This window comes from Pongo pygmaeus, chromosome 2 (genome assembly GCF_028885625.2).
Source record: "Pongo pygmaeus isolate AG05252 chromosome 2, NHGRI_mPonPyg2-v2.0_pri, whole genome shotgun sequence".
In the NCBI taxonomy this organism is placed as follows: Eukaryota; Metazoa; Chordata; class Mammalia; order Primates; family Hominidae; genus Pongo; species Pongo pygmaeus.
Genome location: NC_085930.1, coordinates 207,302,396 through 207,316,602, shown reverse-complemented (window position 1 = coordinate 207,316,602; position 14,207 = coordinate 207,302,396). Strand labels below are relative to the sequence as shown.

The 14,207-nt window shown below is 57.3% G+C and overlaps 1 protein-coding gene across 6 annotated transcripts in view; it reads left to right on the top strand.

Moving 5' to 3' along the window:
- Window positions 1-206: 206 nt before the first annotated feature.
- MELTF (melanotransferrin) overlaps window positions 207-14,207 on the top strand; it is a 30,600-nt gene continuing 16,599 nt past the window's right edge. The window contains exons 1-8 of one of the 6 annotated variants that reach the window (XM_054480484.2): window positions 207-441; window positions 2,209-2,363; window positions 3,358-3,457; window positions 5,637-5,819; window positions 7,009-7,165; window positions 8,640-8,707; window positions 12,778-12,965; window positions 13,701-13,881. In XM_054480484.2, coding sequence (XP_054336459.1) covers window positions 393-441; window positions 2,209-2,363; window positions 3,358-3,457; window positions 5,637-5,819; window positions 7,009-7,165; window positions 8,640-8,707; window positions 12,778-12,965; window positions 13,701-13,881 — 1,081 coding nt within the window. In that variant the 5' untranslated portion in view covers window positions 207-392. Of the gene's footprint in view, window positions 442-1,997; window positions 2,364-3,357; window positions 3,458-5,636; window positions 5,820-7,008; window positions 7,166-8,639; window positions 8,708-10,274; window positions 11,127-12,777; window positions 12,966-13,700; window positions 13,882-14,207 lie in introns of those variants that run through there. The other 5 variants (XM_063661364.1, XM_063661363.1, XM_054480487.2 and 2 more) reach the window with 5 other exon arrangements.

Below are 14,207 nucleotides of genomic sequence, written 5' to 3'. Positions count from 1 at the left end.
GACATGGGATCTGGAGTCCTTCTAGGACAGGAGGAGGGGAGGACACCCTGGAATGCGGGCTAGGAGGTTGAGGGGAAGACCCCGAACAGCGGGGCCCGGGCCCGAGCGTGAGGCCGGGCTTCCAGCAGGGGGCGCGCCGGGGCCCGAGCGTGAGGCCGGGCTTCCAGCAGGGGGCGCGCCGGGGCAGCCCAGGTGTGGCGTCCGGGGACGGAGGGAGGTGACCTGCGCCCCGGGGGCGTGGATTCCGCCCAGGAACTCCCGGCCGCATTTAAGGAGCTCGGGCCAGCGTGAGGAGGGAGCAGGGAGGAAGCCCGGCTGCTGCTGACTTCCTCGGACCTGGACCCGGCCCCGGCCGCAGCCCCAGCCCGGCCCCAGCCAGCCCCGACGGCGCCATGCGGGGTCCGAGCCGGGCTCCGTGGCTGCTCCTGGCTCTGCGCACCGGTGAGGCCCCGCCGTGAGAGCCGAAGGCGGGCGGGGGTCCTGGGCGCTGCAGCCCGGCTGAGCAGGTCCCGGGGCTGGAAATGTGCCTGAGCCTGCGGCTCCGGGGGAGTGAGAGAGACAGGGGAGGCAGGGGCTCGGCGTCGAGTGAGGACGGCGGAGGGAACTAGCACTGAAGCGCAGACGGGGATGTCTGGAAGGCTTCTTGGAGGAGGCGGCCTTGAGCCGGCCCTGAAAACCCGAGGCTTCCGACGCTCGAAGGAGAAGCGTGGGGCTGAGGCGTGGTGGGGAGGCCTTGGAGTGTGGAGAGGAGCTCCCAGAGGGCGGCGCCTCCTGACGGGCGCAGGAACTCAGGGAGACTTTGGGGGGCCAGAGCAGCTCTTTCTCCCAAGCCCCCGCGGGAGAAGATTCAGAGGGACTGACCAGGAGGGGCGCGGGAGTCCGCCTGGGGGGGCCTTGCACATGCAGGGATGGAGGTGGGGACGGAGGCCGGGTCTCCTCGCGTCGGCGCCCCAGGGAGTCAGGGCCCGGGGTGGTGGGACGGGAGACGGGACCTCGGGGAGCGGCTCGCGGGGATCGCGGAGGGCGAGCGCCGCGGGGATGGAGTTCGTGGCACCGCCCTGGCCGCAGGCGACGCACTCGTCAGTGCAAACGATGAAGCCACCCCCACCCCCACCCCCACCCCCGCCCCGTCGGAACTTTGCAGTTTCCCGCCTGGGTGGTGGGGGGCTTGGAGCGCTGCGGGGGGGAGGGCAGTTCGACCTTCCAGGGCGCCGCCGGGAGTGGGGAGGGGAGGGCTGTGGGGGAAGCTTCAGTCTCGGCCCTTGGGCTGGTGGGGCTGCCACGGGAGGGTGACCTGGTTTCGGGGGGGAGTCATGCGTTTCCCTCCAGCACAGGCCTCTGGCAGTGCTGGCTGGGGCAGGGTGAATGCAGAGGAGCTCAGGCCTGAAAGTCATCAGCCCCAAAGGGCTCCAGCACCCCTTCCTCTGGGCCCCTAGCCTGGGAGCTCTAGGGGACTCTGACCCGGTCAGATCCTGAGGCATAAGCAGAAGTCCACTGAGGATCTGGGTGTCTCAGGCTCTCTACAAGAGTTTACTTTCAACACAGAAGGTGGGGTTTTTATCTGCTCTCTCAGAAGATGAAGCAGGCTCAGAGAGGCTTGAACCTACCCTGATGGGTCCTCAGCCTCCCCTCTGTGCCTGCCGTCTTCCCTTGGCAGGGTCTGGCACTGTGCCCACCGAGGGTGGGTTTGCAGCCAGCATAATCGCAGACACTCCCCGAGGGTGCAGGGCTCCTGGAGGGCAGCCCACCCACGGCCCCCTCACCTCACTCTCCTGTCCCCAGTTCATGAGGAAGGCCCAGGGACACTGCTGGGTGAGGCAACCCACACGAGCATTCTCTTCTGGAGGCCTGGAGAGGGGAAGAAGCTTCCACTTCCAGGGCCTGCCGAGACTCCCTAGCCAGTGCTCCCACCAGGTGGGGGTGGCTGAGAAGCGACCTGTAGACCCTCCTACTCCTCTGTAAAGGGCCGGGTTCTGAGCCATTCCATTTGCCCGCAGTCGTGCCCCTGGTCAGAGAGGCCCTGAGCACAGGAATACCAGCCCTTCCCCTGTCTCTGCGCCTAGTGCCTCCCTGTGGGAGGGCAGGGCTGCCCTAGAGGACTGGCTGTCCAGGCGAATGGGCTCACACAGAACTGCTGGAGCCACCCTCCATGGTGGGCCGGGGCTGGGCTTGGCGGGGGAGCCGGGCCTCACGGTCCCCTGCCCGCAGTGCTGGGTGGCATGGAGGTGCGGTGGTGCGCCACCTCGGACCCAGAGCAGCACAAGTGCAGCAACATGAGCAAGGCCTTCCAGGAAGCGGGCATCCAGCCCTCCCTCCTCTGCGTCCAGGGCACCTCGGCCGACCACTGCGTCCAGCTCATCGCGGTGAGTCCTCTCCCTTCCACTCTGCCAGGCAAGAGGGCTCTGACTCAGGAGCGAGCACACAACAGCCTCATTCACCGGGAAAGGAGCCGACCTCGCCCTGCCAGGCCCGGCCGATAGGATCTCCCAAGTCTCCCCGGCAACGAGGCCAGCTTGCACCCCGCTGGGCCGGGCCAGGAGGTGGGAGCCTCAGGAGGACCCGCTGCTCAGAGGGGCTCCAGCAAGGAAAGGCGCCTGAGAGGCTTCCCTTCCACAAGGCCCCTGCCAAGGGGGTGCAGATGGTGGTGACCCTCAGTGGCCACAGCGGGCTACTTGCTCATCTTGCCACGGGGCTTTCCAGAATGGGGCTTGTGTGGTTTCTGGGGAAGGAGGAGCAGGGGCTGGACTCCCAGGTGGGTGAGTATGGGATAGGAGAGCAGGTCTGCTGAGACCTGCTAAATGACATTGACAATCCTCAGAGGCATCACCAGAGAGTGGCGTCCCTCCCGGGTGGGTGCAAAGAAAGCTGGCTTTTCATTCCAGCTCTGCCCCCAATATGCCCCCAAGACCTAATTCTATCACAGGCCCACAGTGGGGCCAAGGCTGTGGGTCAGGCTCCATGTGAGGGCAGAAACCCCAAGCATAGAGCACCTTAGAGAAAAAAAGCTAGAAAACCTAGGGCAGCAGGAGAGGCGCAGGGTGAAGGGACAGAAAGCGAGGGAGACTCACTTTTCACTGCGCGCCGTTTTCTACTATCTGATTTTTTTACTATGATATTAAGTCCTGCAAAATCAATGATTAGTATTTTTTTTAATAACATTATTAGGAAACAAGGTGAATCCCTGGCCTGGGAAAGGGGGAGAGCCCTGGGCCCTGGTTGGGCTCCTGGGACAGATGAGAAGGACAGCACAGCCCTCTGGGGCTTGGGGTGGGGCCCCAGGCCATCTGGTAGGTGTCCCGAGTTCTTTGCTGAGCAGGCCGGCTGGGCCAGGCTTGGCTGAGCCGTGTTTCCTTGCAGGCCCAGGAGGCTGACGCCATCACTCTGGATGGAGGAGCCGTCTATGAGGCGGGAAAGGAGCACGGCCTGAAGCCCGTGGTGGGCGAAGTGTATGATCAAGGTAGGAGGGTGCAGTGGGACAAGAGAGGACAGCTCTCCAGGCTGCCCTTGCTGGGCCTGGCCTGAGCTGGCCATCAGCCCTGTCCACAGAGTAGTCCTGGAGTCCCAGCCAGACGAACGCCCTAAGTCTCTCTCAAATTGCCCAGGTACAGGAGCTCCAGGGACACAGATAGCTGCCCCAAGTCTGCTCTTCCCCGCAGGGAGCCCAGCAGCCCCCTAGCCTGTGCCCACTCAGCTCTTACTGCGGGCCTGGTGTGGCCCCGGGCCTGGTGTGGTGCCGGGCATGGTGCTGTGCCTGTAACTGCCTCGGGTGAGCAAAGTGTCCTTAATGCTGAGCCACCTGCACACTCAGGGCCTCCCTTCAGAAGCCCGGCTCTGGGTAGGGAGTGCCTGCAAGCGGCACAGCTCAACAGACCCAGCACTTCCCCTTCCCATGACTTCTGTGACGTTGGCCAGCCTCCACTTCCCAGACTGTACAATGGGGATAGTAACACCTGCGCTGTCACCCAGACTAAATGAGCCAGGCCGTGTGCCCACCTGACATGTGGTATGTGCTGGAAAGAGTGAGTTCCTTTGCCCAGTCCCCGCATCACACACGGGACCTGCCTCCAGCTCAGCCGGCTCCTGTGTCTCCCCCGCCACCTCTGCTTGGCCGGTGCCTGGCCTCCATCACAGTCCAGCGCAACTGTCACCTCCTCCAAGGTGCTCCCTGAGCCCCTCCCTCCCTGGAGCAGGGCCTCTCTTGCCTGCAACCCCATGGTCTCTGCAAGCCTCTGCCTGCTCAGTCTCGTTAGTCCCCAGAGGAGGGTCAGAGGAGGGTCCAGTCTTCCCCTGTGTCTACCCTCTGGAACTCCACACAGCATCTCGCTTGGAGAAAGCACTAGCTGGTTCCTTGTTGAACTAATGGCCATCAAATGACACACGGTACAGTCCAACCCTGCACACCCATCAGCCAGAAACAGCTCTGCCTCCGAGGCCCCGCGCACCTCTCCCTCTTTAATTAACTCCACATCTCTACTGAGCACCTGCTACCCGCTGGTCATGAGCATGCAGCAGTAAACAAAGAGACCTTCCTGCCCTCACAGAGCAGAGAGTAAACAAACACACCCAAAACAATACAGTGACACATGTTGGGGGTGCTGTGAAGAAAAGGAAAGGGCAGGACAGAGAAAACGAGGGTTGCGGGGAAACCCACTGAAATAGAGCAGGCAGGATGGTGCTCTGCAGAGGTGATGGGTAAGCTGAGCCCCCGCAACGATCTCAGGCGGTCCAGAGGATTGGTAAGACACAAGGTGGGTGAGTCAGAGGATGGTACCAGATGGAGCTACTTAGGTTGGCGGGGGCCAGACCCTGGTGTGCAAGAAGTAACACTGGCTTTATGTTCTAGAACTCAACTTCATTCTGATATGGCCTCCCACACCACCGGGCAGTTTGTGCATGCGTGCATGCCTGTGTGTGCGCGCTCGTGCGATGGGAGACCCTCTGGTCATCAGTTCCCATAGCTGAGTCATCTGTGCTTTGCCTGAACAGCCCCTTGGGGCCACCTTGGCGCAGGGGAATGTTTCGCAAGGCTGCAGAGCCCTGGCCCCACCACACACACCCTGCAGCATTCAGGGTCGTGAGTGACTTGGGGCCACATCGCTAGTTCTCTCTGTCTCTGCCTCTGTCTCACTCTCCTTCAACCCCCTCAGCACCAGGAAATCGCCGCTCCTCATCTGGGGAATCCCCTCCTCGGCTCCCCTGCTCCTCCCAGACACCCTTCTTCCTATGACCCTGATACCATTCCCCCAAACCCTCCAAGTTCTCCTAGGCGCCTAGGCTTTGGGAGAGCAAGGACTTGCTGGCTGCTTCTGCTTTCTGTTCAGCTAAATAACTCCCCTGATGTGAGCAAATGTGAACCCAGCTAAGCACCAGCTGCTTGGGAAGGAAGAGGGGGAAATCAATGAATACATCAATATCTCAGGATCGTCTCTACCTCAAGAGGCTAGAGGGCAGGGTCTCTTAATACATGTAGATTAAGCCCACTTGCTCTCTTGGTAACGAGAACGCTATGCGCACATGCATGTGTACAGCCATGCTCCGTGCACACACCTCTCCCACAGCCGGCCCAGGCAGGGTGCTGGTGTAGCCTCTCTTGAGGCCTCTCCCTGCTGCCCTCACCTACTCCCCTCCCCTCCTAGAGGTCGGTACCTCCTATTACGCCGTGGCTGTGGTCAGGAGGAGCTCCCATGTGACCATTGACACCCTGAAAGGCGTGAAGTCCTGCCACACGGGCATCAATCGCACAGTTGGCTGGAACGTGCCTGTGGGCTACCTGGTGGAGAGCGGCCGCCTCTCGGTGATGGGCTGCGATGTACTCAAAGGTGAGGGCTTTGGGCTGGGCAGGAGGGTCCCCAGGCCTCCCCCTCCTTTTCTTGGCCCATGCTTGTCCCTTCACTGGGTAGCCTCCCTCCGGCCTCGCCACCATTCTTCATCCCTGGAAGGCGCAGCAGCCCCTGCTCCGTACCTCCCCCGCCTCCGCTCTGCCGCCAGCCCTGCGCACCAGCGCCGCCGCTTGACTTCCTGCTTGCTTGGACCCTGTGGGGCACGATTCTTGCTCACCCATCATGGTGTCCCACATGGCACAGCCAGGCACGGGCCCAGCCCATGAGTGGGAAGCAGTGAATCTCCCAGGAGTGCTTCCCACCGGTATAGACCCGGCGCAGGTCACTGTGTCTAGAAATGTGTCCTCAGCTTTACAGGACCAGAAATGCTATTTTTCCAGGACCCAAACAAGGTGCTGACTTGCACCCAGAAAGCTCCCAAGTGGCTCATCAGCCCAACCAGCCATGTAAACCCACGAGAGCCTGGAAGCCTCACCCTCTCAGCTGGTGGCCAGGTGTGGGCGGCTCGCCAGGCACTTGGCATATTTGTTAAATATCTACTCCTCTGGAAGGTCACAAAAAGAAAACCAGGAAGAGGGCTTACTCTGGAAAAGCTCAGTCTGGCTGGTGATAAGCGTGGCCCGACTGGCTCAGGTGCCGGCAACAGGGCCTCCTCGCGCGGCACAGGATGAATACTTGGTGCCAGCAGGGCTGGAAGAACCATGCAGGGCAGCGGACCCTGACCTCGTCCCCCTTGAGGCCGGCAGCTGGGCGTGTGCCTCCCTCCCTGTGCTGTGAGAAGGGTTGTCTACCCATGAATGATCTTCAGTAATTCTTTATTTCCCTTCTGTCATCAATCTCACTTGGCTGAGCTGGAAATGAAACCCACAGTGAGAAGAGCATCTGGCTGATACTCAGTTATCCTGCGTGATCATTTAGGAGGAAATGTTTAGTTCTCCCGAACCACTTTTAAATGACAGTCGCTCCCAATGCTCTCTGCTGCCTTGGTGGACCCGGTTTGGGGGTCACTGATCGGGTCCACTCCCCAGCTTTGCTCAGACTGAAGCTGGAAGGTGGAACCATTCTCAGCAGAGTCCAGATGAGAGCCCGGGCCCCCTGCTGACCCTGGGGGCTTGGCTTGGCTCTGAAGAAAGTTCTGCTGAGTGACCTCTCTACCTCTTTCCCACAGCTGTCAGCGACTATTTTGGGGGCAGCTGCGTCCCAGGGGCAGGAGAGACCGGTTACTCTGAGTCCCTCTGTCGCCTCTGCAGGGGTGACAGCTCTGGAGAAGGGGTGTGTGACAAGAGCCCCCAGGAGAGATACTACGACTACAGCGGGGCCTTCCGGTGAGCGGAGTGGGGGCGGGGGGGGGGCTGAGTTGGGCAGGCGGAGGCGCTTAAGGCCACAGATGCTGGGGAAAAACACCTTTGCCCAGAGGGGGCCGTGGAGGGGGAAGTGGCGTGTTGGCTGCATCTCATCAAAGCACCCTTTATATAGTTCTGTGCCCTGGTTAGTTTAGAAACATCCAGCTGGAATATGCCAAACCGGATTTGCTCATAAAATCAACATGTTTGGTATATTTAGTGAGGTGAGGGCTCGGAGAGAAGAAAATGGAAAAAACAGCCTTTTGGCCACTCCCATGTCCCCATTCTCAGACCAGCAGGGAGAGGGGGTCGGGGGAGTGTGTCTTGACACCTGGAGCCGGCCTGTCTCTGCTGCTGGTTGCGGCTGGCACCTTGGGTAATCCTTCTGTGGATGCAAGAGAGTCTCTAACAGCTCATGGTCCAATTCCATCTGCCTGCAGAGGAGGAAACGTGCTCAGCAGGATTGGAAAGGAAGCTTCTCGGGCCCCTCTAGCTACCTCACGTTTCCACCCGGAGCGGGGAAGCCTGCTGGTGCCCCACGCTCCAGATGTGATCTGAGTGGATGCAGTTTTTGGCGTAGACAGAAGAAAAGTCCTCAGCACCCCTGAGCGGGACAGCCTTGCCCCTCCACTGCCCCGTGTCCTTGGCTATGCACACATTCTCTCTGACTCTCTTGGAGCCGCAGAACCCTCTCCTGATGTCGCCCTCCCCGACCTGCTCTAATACCTGCATATTTTCTGCCTGTGGGGACCCAAGCAGCCCCTTTGCCCAGCAGGTCTGACCTGCCTCCAACACTGGGCAGTGACATCAGCAGAACATGTAAAAGTCAATGGTCCCTCCCACTGAGGATTCTGTGGCATGGCATGAAAAGGCCTTCTAGTCCAATCCCCTGATTCAGGGTACAATGCTCTTCAAAACACCGTGAAAATTAGCCCAGCATGGTGGCACACACCTGTCATCCCAGCTACTTTGGAGGCAGAGGCAGGATGATCACTTGAGCCCAAGAGCTCAAAGCTGCCGTGAGCTATGATTGCGCCACTGCACTCCAGCCTGGGCAACACAGTGAGACCCTATCTCTAAAAACAAAACAACAAAAACAAACACACAAAAAACCGACACCCTGAGAGTCAAGGCTGCTGATATTATAATAGCAGCTGTCCTGGGAGTGCCTGCTCCCTACAGGCCTGAGCTAGGCTGGAGAGGGTCTATACTGGATAGAGCAGCCCTGTGGGAGCTACTTTCCCACCCCCGCTTTACAGATGATAGGGGCTAGGAAGGGGCCACAACTTGGCAAAGCCACACAACCAACCAGCCAGGGAGCTGGAACCCAGACCACATGACTGGAAAGCCCATGCCCATCGTGGCCACCCCTACAGCCCAAGCCAGGCCTCCAGAGGTGGAAGATGAGCAGGGGCAGGGGCTCAGCCCATCCAGACCCACAGCTTCTCCTCCGCAGGTGCCTGGCGGAAGGGGCAGGGGACGTGGCCTTTGTGAAGCACAGCACGGTACTGGAGAACACGGATGGTGAGTGGGGGAGGGGCACGGGCCCAGAGGAGCAGGGAGTCAGGCCAGGCCGGCCTGGGGCAGGGACCCTAGATGGCAGAGTTGGGATCAAACGCCCTAGTGCAGTGCTGCTCTGAGTCTCTGGGTGACTTTGGACAAGTCCCACAGTCTCTGAGCCTCAGCACTCCCAGCTGCAGAAGAGCAGAGGCGGGTGTCACCAATGGAGTGCCCACTGCCCACAGGGCAGGAGAAGGGGGTCAGCGAGCAGCTCTGCTCTGCTCTGATTTGAATATGAAATTGGGTTCTGGTTCCACCTGAAGATGAGGGTCTGATTTTTTAAGCAATTTGCAAACCCCTGCACTGGATATCACCTACCAGCCCTTCCTGGCATTTTTCTCCCCTTGCCTGGAGAATGTGTCCTTCATCCCTGGGAAGGTTTAAGATACAGGATGGTGTTGAGGCCGGGCGCGGTGGCTCACGCCTGTAATCCCAGCACTTTGGGAGGCCGAGGTGGGTGGATCACGAGGTCAGGAGATGAGACCATCCTGGCCAACATGGTGAAATCCTATCTCTGCTAAAATACAAAAAACTAGCCAAGCGTGGTGGTGGGTGCCACAAATCCCAGCTACTCGGGAAACTGAGGCAGGGGAGTTGCTTGAACCCAGGAGGCGGAGCTTGCAGTGAGCCAAGGTCACGCCACTGCACTCCAGCCTGGTGACAGAGCGAGACTCCGTCTAACAACGACGACGACAAATTGGTGTCATATATTGAGCCGTCATGTCATTTAAGTTCTTTAATTTTGAAAGAACTGAGCTTTGGAAAACTTACAAGAAGAATTCAGAGAGCTCCCTTCTATTCTTCACCCAAATTCTAACTGTTTAGCATTTTTCCACATTTGATTGTGTGTGTGTGCGTGTGTGTGTTCTGACCCATTTGAGAGTACATTTGCCTATGTCATACCCCTTGAATACTTTAGTGTGTATCGCTAAGACAAGGAGGTGTGTACCTAGCCACAATAATCAAAATCAGGACACGCAACTCTGATACAATCCTGTTATCCAATCTATAGCCGATATTGCAGATTCACTCACCGTCCCAATTCTGCGCTTCATACCCATTTCTTTCAGACCAGGACCTAAACTCTTACCATGCATGGGGTTTAGTTGTTAGATCTCTTTAGTTTCCTTTATCTTGGAACAGTTTTTCAGTCTTTGTTTTTTATGACATTGGCATTTTAAAGCATCAGGCCAGTTATTTTATAGAATGTCCCTCGATTTAGATTTGCCTGAAGATTGTTTCTTTTTTTGAATTGAGATATAATTTACATGCAGCAAAATTTGTTCTTTTTGAAGGATAGTTCTATGAGTTTTGCCAAATACATATGGTTGTATAACCACCACCACAATCGAGATCTTGATGGGGTAGACCCTTCAGCCCAGGAGTTCCTCAGGCCCCTGCTAGTTATCCCCCTGGACCTGCCCGCAAGCAGCAAACACACTGTTCTGTCTGCAGTTTTGCCTCTCCCAGGAAGTCTGATGATTAGGGTTTTTTTTTTTAATCATTGTCATTCCTTGCTGTTATTAATCAGAAAGTCCGTCACGAAAGCAAACACGGACCAGATCTGAGAAGGAGGAAAACGAGTGCCCTGCACACGAGGAAGCACGTAGGACGATGCGCTCTAGTGCTGGGCAAGCCTGGAAATGGGCTCCTGTTCACAGGCCCCAAGACGAGTCTGACAAAGGAGAATTCGGAAAACAGGCGAAGAGTAGGGATATGTTGGGTTGAAAATCAGGTCTTTCAAACTTGGGGTTTTTTTTTGAGATGGGGGTCTCACCATGTTGCCCAGGCTGGTCTCAAACCCCCAGCCTCAATTGATCCTCGCATCTCAGCCTCCTGAGTAGCTGGGATGACAGGCATGCACCTGGCAGCTTTTTCAAAGTTTTGATGGTAATCTGAGGCAATCTAAGGAAGTAATTTTTTAAGTGACTTTATACAAAAAGATTGGTAAGAGCAAAGGGGTAGAAGTGGCATAAATACCTAAAGCAGGGAAGTGACAGGACTTTCATTGTTCTTGGCTGAGGAGAAGCGGGAGTGGCTGATGGAAGCACCTAAATGATGCCTTTGTCTGTGGGAAGGCAAATGATGCCCCAGAGCTCTAACCAAAGGTTTTGCAGCAGCCGCAAAACAGAGGAAAGTTGGGAAGCGGGGGTAGAACAGCACTGAATCATTCAGAGCGCTGCAAACCACCATGTGGCCGTTAAAAATGACCTTTCGGGACTTTTCCTGAACTACCACTCTGGTGCGGGTTTTTGGTTTTGTTTTAAAATAGCTTTGCAGTGAAAGCTTTCATGACCGTACAAATTATCTTTTTTCTTCCCATTTCCTTGTAGAGGTTTTTTTCCTCCTTGTCTTAAAGTCGTAAAAATATTGTTATGTGGGACCATCTGTGGTTTAATTATAGTCCTTAATATTCATCTTCTCAATATCCCTGTTTGGTGTTAATAGTTACTCTTGCAAATTTTCTTTTCTGTTGAGAAACAAATGAATTTATGGAAAGTTTCCAATACTGTGGAAAAATACTCTACCAAATAGGATGCAAAATTGCCTGTCAACTGTGTCCTTAGCCAGGTTAAAAGTGGTCAAAAGGAGGCTGGGCACAGTGGCTCACGCCTGTAATCCCAGCACTTCGGGAGGCCGAGGCTGGCAGATCATGAGGTCAGGGGTTCGAGACCAGCCTGGCCAACATGGTGAAACCCCATCTCTACTAAAAATACAAAAATTAGCCAGGCATGTTGGCGCACGCCTGTAATCTGAGCTACTCGGGAGGCTGAGGCAGAAGAATCACTTGAACCTGGGAGGCGGAGGTTGCAGTGAACCAAGATCATGCCACTGCACTCCAGCCTGAGTGACAGAGTAAGACTCCGTCTCAAAAAAAGAAAAAAGGCCAGGTGCGGTGGCTCACGCCCGTAATCCCAACACTTTGGGAGGCCAAGGTGGGTGGATCACGAGGTCAGGAGATCGAGACCATCCTGGCTGACACAGTAAAACCCCGTCTCTACTAAAAAAATACAAAAAATTAGCCGGGCGTGGTGGCGAGCACCTGTGGTCCCAGCTACTCGGGAGGCTGAGGCAGGAGAATGGCGTGAACCCAGAAGGCGGAGGTTGCAGTGAGCCGAGATCGCGCCACTGCACTCCAGCCTGGGCGACAGAGCGAGACTCCGTCTCAAAAAAAAAAGGGGGGGGGGGGTGGGTCAAAAGACAGGAAATAAAATAGAAAAAAGGACTTGAAAGAAATCCATCGCAATATGAATAGTTGGAGTTACGGGAGTTCCCCCTTCCTCTCTAGCCCCGGGGTGGGTAGATTCCGTGGCCCCTGCTCCGGGACCTGCCCCCTGCCCCCTGCCCCCTGCTCAGAGCCAAACGCAGTCCCTCATGGCAGCCGCGAGCTCATCCTAGACTCTTGGTACATTCATCTGTCTCACCCAAAGCCTTTCTTTTTTTTTTTGAGACAGAGTCTCGCTCTGTTGCCCAGGCTGGAGTGCAGTGGCGCGATCTTGGCTCACTGCAACCTCTGCCTCCCAGGTTCACGCCATTCTCCTGCCTCAGCCTCCCGAGTAGCTGGGACCACAGGCGCCCGCCACCACACCTGGCTAATTTTTTGTATTTTTATTAGAGACGGGGTTTCACCGTGTTAGCCAGGATGGTCTCGATCTCCTGACCTCGTGATCCGCCCCCCTTGGCCTCCCAAAGTGCTGGGATTACAGGCTTGAGCCACCACGCCCGGCCAGCCTTTCTTATTTTCTTACTTTGTTTATCTTGAATAGTTACTTATAAGTATTGTATTACTGTCAGATACCTCCAATTCACTTTAGCAATAGAAATTGGTGAGAGCTAGAAAATGAGAGTAACGAGATAGAGTCTGTGTAGGTACCTGGAGCTGGGTGCAGCCACCAAGCTCTGCCACCTTCTGAATGCTGGGTTCTCATGTCCATGACACCCAGCTACCCCCCAGATTCCCTCTCCTGGGCCTTCCCTGCCACCCACCCCAACCCCTTTCGGAGCTGGCTCAGCCCAGGCTTCCTGCTTCCCAGGGAAGACGCTTCCCTCCTGGGGCCAGGCCCTGCTGTCACAGGACTTCGAGCTGCTGTGCCGGGATGGCAGCCGGGCCGACGTCACCGAGTGGAGGCAGTGCCATCTGGCCCGGGTGCCTGCTCATGCCGTGGTGGTCCGGGCCGACACAGATGGGGGCCTCATCTTCCGGCTGCTCAACAAAGGCCAGGTGGGCTCAGGGTCCCCCAACCCCCCTGCACAGCTTCCTGGATGGTGCTGGGCCCTGCGGTCGCTCAGCAGGGTGGGACCAGGAGGGGCAGGACCCAGAGATTGTCCTTGGGACAGACCCCAGCATCGGGCCAGGTCAGAGTGAGGAACCAACTGTGCTGGCTGGCCAGGAGGAGGGCTGACCAGGGGAGGGGGGCCTACAGGAGGGGGACCCAGAGACTCAGGCACCCTCAGAAGAAGCTCCTGATACTTGTGTCTCTGAGAGCTAAAACCAAAACATATGAGCAAATAAACCAAGTAACAAAACCAGCGCCTTTCAAAGCACACCATTAATTACATGTGGCGAATAAGGTTTGGCTAAAACCGCTGCTTATGACAGCAATAGACTTCTGACTGCTGGTGCCCCAGGCTCAGTTAGTTTTGCCCCATCCAGGCTGCTACCACCAGCCCCATGGCATGTCCTCAGGACCATCCCACCCCTGGCCACAGTCACGTGTCCAAACAGCTGAGTGTGAGGAGGCCAAATGAACTCAGAGCAGACCCAGAACTGGCAGGGCCCAGGGGGAAGGAGGCAGCGGATCAGGGGAGGCGCCGCAGAAGAGGGAGGCCTCATCTGGCCCTCAGAGTGGGTGCCTGGTCTGAGGTCGGGGAAGAAGGAGGTAGGGGCCAAAGTGGGAGGGAAGGATATAGCCTGTCAGCATCCTCACCACCCTGTACCACACCCCTTGACACACAGCGTCTGTTCAGCCACGAGGGCAGCAGCTTCCAGATGTTCAGCTCTGAGGCCTATGGCCAGAAGGATCTGCTCTTCAAAGACTCTACCTCGGAGCTTGTGCCCATCGCCACGCAGACCTACGAGGCGTGGCTGGGCCACGAGTACCTGCACGCCATGAAGGGTCTGCTCTGCGACCCCAACCGTAAGTCCACCTGTCCTGACTGCTGCCAGCTCCAGCCCAGCTCAACCTCGGGCATGGCGAGGTTCTCTGGGAAAGTGGCCGGGGGAAGACGCTTACCAGGGAGGCCTCTGCGGGAACCTGTCATTTCCATTCCTCTGCCCCTGGGGCTTTGGGGAGGAAGCATCTCTTCAGCTATATGGCCTGTTGTGCCTCGGAAGCCCCACCTGGCCGCAGCAGAGTAGGATACAGACCATCAGAATCTGTCTTGGGAAGGGTCTCCTCGCCCCTCCATCCACGGCCATGGTGTCCTGTCAGTTCTACAGCCTCTCGCTCCTACTCCCCGCCTC